General features: G+C 45.5%; 1 protein-coding gene across 1 annotated transcript; it reads right to left on the reverse strand.

The window, feature by feature from the left end:
- Nucleotides 1-579: 579 nt before the first annotated feature.
- LOC118416381 (NLR family CARD domain-containing protein 4-like) lies at nucleotides 580-4,373 on the reverse strand. The gene is made up of 3 exons (XM_035821477.1): nucleotides 4,370-4,373; nucleotides 1,388-4,280; nucleotides 580-945 (listed from the first exon to the last, which is right to left on the reverse strand). The coding sequence occupies exons 1-3, from the start codon at nucleotides 4,371-4,373 to the stop codon at nucleotides 876-878; spliced, it is 2,967 nt and encodes a 988-aa protein (XP_035677370.1). The 3' UTR covers nucleotides 580-875.
- Nucleotides 4,374-4,849: the final 476 nt, after the last annotated feature.

The raw sequence follows: 4,849 nt of genomic DNA on the forward strand, positions 1-4,849 counted from the left end.
GCTTGTAGAAGACAATAAAAATAACTTAAAACACACGCAAGACTTTGTTCCGTGCAAGTATCTTTTTTCCTGGCGTTTCAAACACATTCACAAATTTTGACCAGCTCCGGCTCAGAAGAGCTTAATTAAATGCACGTCAATATCTTTCATTAAGTCATTGGCCTATGAACACTGGGCACATTTACCGCAAAAGAGGTAAAATATTGCGATTTTCCTAGTCATCAAATACATCCAGTTTCCTTACAGTTGTAATTACATAATTAGAATTACGTATCCATGCCCATAAGATTTTTCAAATTAGCTCAGCTATTTGCTTTTGAAAACCAAGTAATGACATTTTAAGCCGTCTTTTGTTCACGCAATACTTCATGGCTGTGTCTGGATGTTTGCATCTCCCAGCAACTGTTATGAGGGAAGATGGTGTCGTTTGTTGACTGCTGCTTTTAGGCCTACGTCACATTTCCAAAGCGGGGCCCTGCCGGGATGTTTTAAGAAACGAAAAATTAAAATGTATGCATAGAAATATACATAAATCATGCTCATGAATCTTATTTTGACATTACGTGTATTTTGATGTATTTTACATCATTTTTTCGCTCCCAAAAGTTGCCCGGCCGGGCCCCGGTTTGGAAATGTGACCTAGGCCTAAGAGAGGACCAATTGCTACCGAAATTGTTAGGGTAAACAAGACGTCTTTTCTCCTCCCAACGCAAAGAACAAACTTTTTGTGTTTCGGCTACACAAAAGTGATTAATAGATGTTTTGTAACGTACGTTATTCATAGACAGCGATCATAACACTTGAATATAATGACCAAAAAACGGTCTTTAGTCTGGGCTGACTCATTCAGTCCTTTCGATCATCGAGTCGCATCTTTACCACGATCTCAACTTCAAGCAGCTGGCGCTGGTGTCCGCTCCCTCTGGAACTCTCTTCTCGCTGAACCTGTAGTTGAAAGAGTAATCATCTATAAATAAAAACAGTCTGATATTCGGTCCTACAGGCACATTATCTACTGGAGAAATTGGAACAAATTCGCCACTATTCCAGATGTCCAATGTATTATATGGATGGAACCCCTTTGGCACATCTAATATTCTATAGTTTAACCTTATACCGCATCATCTTCACAGTAAAATCTTGTCACCTGTCCTTATGAACACAATCTATAGTCTCTGTAACGGTGTCTGGTCTGAAGCTAGCGATGTATACATATCTTAAAAGTAGGCTGTCATAATGTCATTATATGTACCGTTCAATACTGTTGTTTGTATGTGGTTTTATCTCTCTGTGAGTAGAATAGACTAGTTTAAGTATGAACGGAGATATCATTTGATGGAGGTGTATTTGCGGTAAAATATCAACATTGTGCTCATCATGTACGCACCGAAGTGTCCTCAGTGCTGGGTGTTCCTCAGCAGCCTGCACCACAGCCTGGAACCCTGCAGGCTCCATGGAGATATGCTGCAGGTCCAGCAGCTCTAGGACAGGGAGTCTGGGTAGAGCCTCGGCCAGAGCCATGGCAGCGGTGTCAGGCAGGTGTACAGGTGTGCCAGTGTAACCAGACATGTTCAGCTCAGTCAGTGCCGGCAGTGCGCTGATGAGCTGTGCGACCCTCCCCAGTCCGGCTCCTGTTACTCCTTCATCAAACCCGATGTTTAGCTCCTGTAGTGTGTTGTTACAGTGAGGGGCTGTGGTCAGACTCTTGTCACCAGGTGGGTTTTGCTCCATGTTCGAGCTGCTGGGCCGGCAGAGTGTTTCCACCAGTGAGACAATCCCTGAGTCCCCTATGTCATTAAAGCTCACATCCAACACCTGTAATTGCACCAGGTGAGGCAGAGCTTTGATCAGGGATGATATTCCCCTGTCACTGATACCTGTCATTTTGAGGTTCAACACCTTCATTGCTGTAAGGTGAGGGAGGATGTCAACCAGGCATTTCAGTCCAGGGTCTCCTATATCATGATTCTTACTTATGTCGAGTTTGATCAGTCTGGTTAGCTGACACAGTACAGGGACAAGATTGCGCGTGACTGTGGCACTGATACCAGTCCCTGCCAGGACCAATACCTGCATAGCTGTGAAGACGGAGAGGACGGCAATAAGAGATTCCAGTCCGGTGTCGCCGATCTTATTGCCGCTAATATCCAGTTCTTTCAGTCCCGCCAGGTGGCGCATGTGAGGAGCCATGGATTTCATGCCCACAGCGGTCATGCCTATTCCGGTTCCCCGAAGACGGAGAACAGCCAGGCGTGGAACACTGGACAGTCCAGACTGCAGGACTTCTATTCCAGCATCCCCAAGGGAATCGTTGTAACTGAGATCCAGCTCCTCTAACAGAGGTATGTGACTGAATCCCTGCACAAGTAGTTGGAGTGATGATGGCGTTAGTTCCGTGAGTGACAGATCCAGCGCCCTCATACCAGGGACATTCATTAGAACTGAAACCAGCCTGGATACCTGATCAGGTGTGCTAAGTTTTACATTTCCCCTAAGTTCCAGGTCTAGCTGTAGGCCTAGACTGATGGGGGAGGCTAAAAGCTGTAGCAAGTACTCGTAATCGTCCTTTTTCCTAAGACTTAGTTTTACTTGGAGGTGCGACGACCGGATAGGGATAGCAAAAATTTGCTGTAAGTACTGCAGACCTTCTTTTGTATAGAGAGTTAGTATTACTTTGTCCTGGAAGTTGGATGACTGGGTAGTTTCCAAAGTTTCCAAGTAACACTTCAGAGCATTACGTAGTTTGCTGTGTCTGTGGTAGTCCATGACGATGACTGGCAGGGCTTTACTGACAGCCTGCAGTACATCCGGCTCTTTTCGTTCCTTCAAGATATCCAGGCAGAGCAAAACAAATTCTTCATAATTGTCAGCTAATTTTTGTGTATCTGACTTAACAGGCATTTGAGACTCGGTCGGTTGTAAATGTGAGAACTCTTTGCTTCTGAGCTTTCCCAGTTCCTCCATCACTGCTTGTGCTGCCCGTGAGTCACAGCCACACGTGAACTGAAGCAGGTTACTGAGTTCAAGTGCCTTTTGAACGGAGGTGAGCTGCAACAGTTCAGCAATATCTCCCCTGCTTTGGTTCCCTACAACATGAGCGACATATCGTCCAGCCAGGAACTCTTGCATCGTCTTGTGGGAAAAGTTCAGCTGCTTCCTAGGGTGCCATTTAGAGGCAGGGACCTCCAAGGCCACCACGCCAAGTTTTACCAGCAGTTCCCAATTGAATGTATCACTCTCTGATTGCGCAAGATCAACCAGGGTCTCATTCCTCATCAGCGCCTCTAGCGCTAGCTTGCCAAGCTGCAGTAATGTCTCAGCAACTTCTGAAGGCAGTCCGTCTGTTGGCATGTCCACGCCTTCCCGCATACAATACTTTCTAACCAGACATGTCAGCAGGTTGTTGTATAGTCCCGTCATTGTTCCCGTAGAGATCATCTCTTGGTCTTCCTCCCACAGCACACAAATCAACAGTAGGAAAATTGGAGTATGGACTAAATCAGCAACAATTTGGTTCACCTTCAGAGCTGTTGTAAGCCTTTCTCCTAGTTCAAGGATTTCTATGGTGCTAAAATACTGCCTCACGTATTTCTCCACATGTATGCGTGAGAAGCCCATGATGCGTACATGACAGTCCGGCCGGGTGTACTGCTGCACTCCTGCTGAGGGTCGGGAGGTGATCACGATTGTGCTGTAGGGGTACAACTTGCCAGACAGCAGCTCAGGAATGGCCTGCCCGGCTGCCTTGGCCTCAGGCCGCAGCTCATCATACCCATCGAGGAGGAAGAGCACACAGGACTCATTTCTTTCAAGGATCCCTCCAATTGACTCTATATCAACACCTTTAGTGATGGGAACACACTGGTCGAGCACCATCTCCGCTATTGTCTCCCCCTCTCTTACGTCCCTTAGTCTGATCAACAGGACGAAGTCGTGCCGTTTGCCCAACACTGTTTTCCTTGAAACGGCATCGATGGCTTCTTTAGATAGAAGCGTCGTCTTCCCCCCTCCGGCTTCGCCCTCGATCAGAATGCACCTCGGTGCTGCGGACTGGCCTGTGACATCTGGGTTGTACAACTCGTCTAAAGAATTCAGCGTTGTTCCTTGCCTTGACGAAGGGCGTTCTTCAGGTATTTTTACTCTTTTTTCTTCCATTGGTGCCAACTCTAACTGGGTGAAGATATCACTGAGAGTGAGCGTGAAGATGTCATTCCAGATTAGTGGCTTGACGTGCGTCAGCTTCAACTCATAATACTTCTTCACAGCCTTCTGGAACACCTCTGGAATGGACAGAATTTTTGTAAGAATCTCAGATCATTACACATGCCTGAAATGAAAAGGAATCCTACCACTGGGGCAAAACTGGCACCCATATTACTGAAAACCAAATCATGATAATAACGCCGGTCCATGCTAGTATTTTTAGGACCAAACGCACTTGATATGCGGGCTAGAAAGGAAACACATCATTCTTTATTTTATCCATAGATCAAACAGCTTAGACCTCCTACCTTGAATTGATGATTCTTCCACTTCACAATGACCTTTCTTCGTTTCTGCAAAACGGCCTTCGCCCTCCAATTGCCTTTCTAATTGGCTGCTTGGCGGATGTGGTGTTTTCAACTCTAAACGAGAGGTGAAACAAATGTTATGATAATATTAATTCTATAGCATAAGCTTTAATGTAATAATAATCATTCATCTGAAATAAATGCGACAAAGGGAAGGAAATAAGAAAGAAACATGACAGTCATAGACTCCGGAGTGTTGATACATGCATTAGATATGACTTCTAACCTTCAACTGACGATTCCTCTTCCTTATAAGGAACTTGTGTCTGCACTGAAAG

Source organism: Branchiostoma floridae, chromosome 5, assembly GCF_000003815.2.
Source record: "Branchiostoma floridae strain S238N-H82 chromosome 5, Bfl_VNyyK, whole genome shotgun sequence".
Taxonomy (NCBI): Eukaryota; Metazoa; Chordata; class Leptocardii; order Amphioxiformes; family Branchiostomatidae; genus Branchiostoma; species Branchiostoma floridae.

Coding starts and splice junctions, on each gene's coding strand:
- LOC118416381 (XM_035821477.1), bottom strand. Junction 946..1,387: donor CCAGCACTGAGGACACTTCG/GTGCGTACATGA, acceptor TTTCAACTACAG/GTTCAGCGAGAAGAGAGTTC.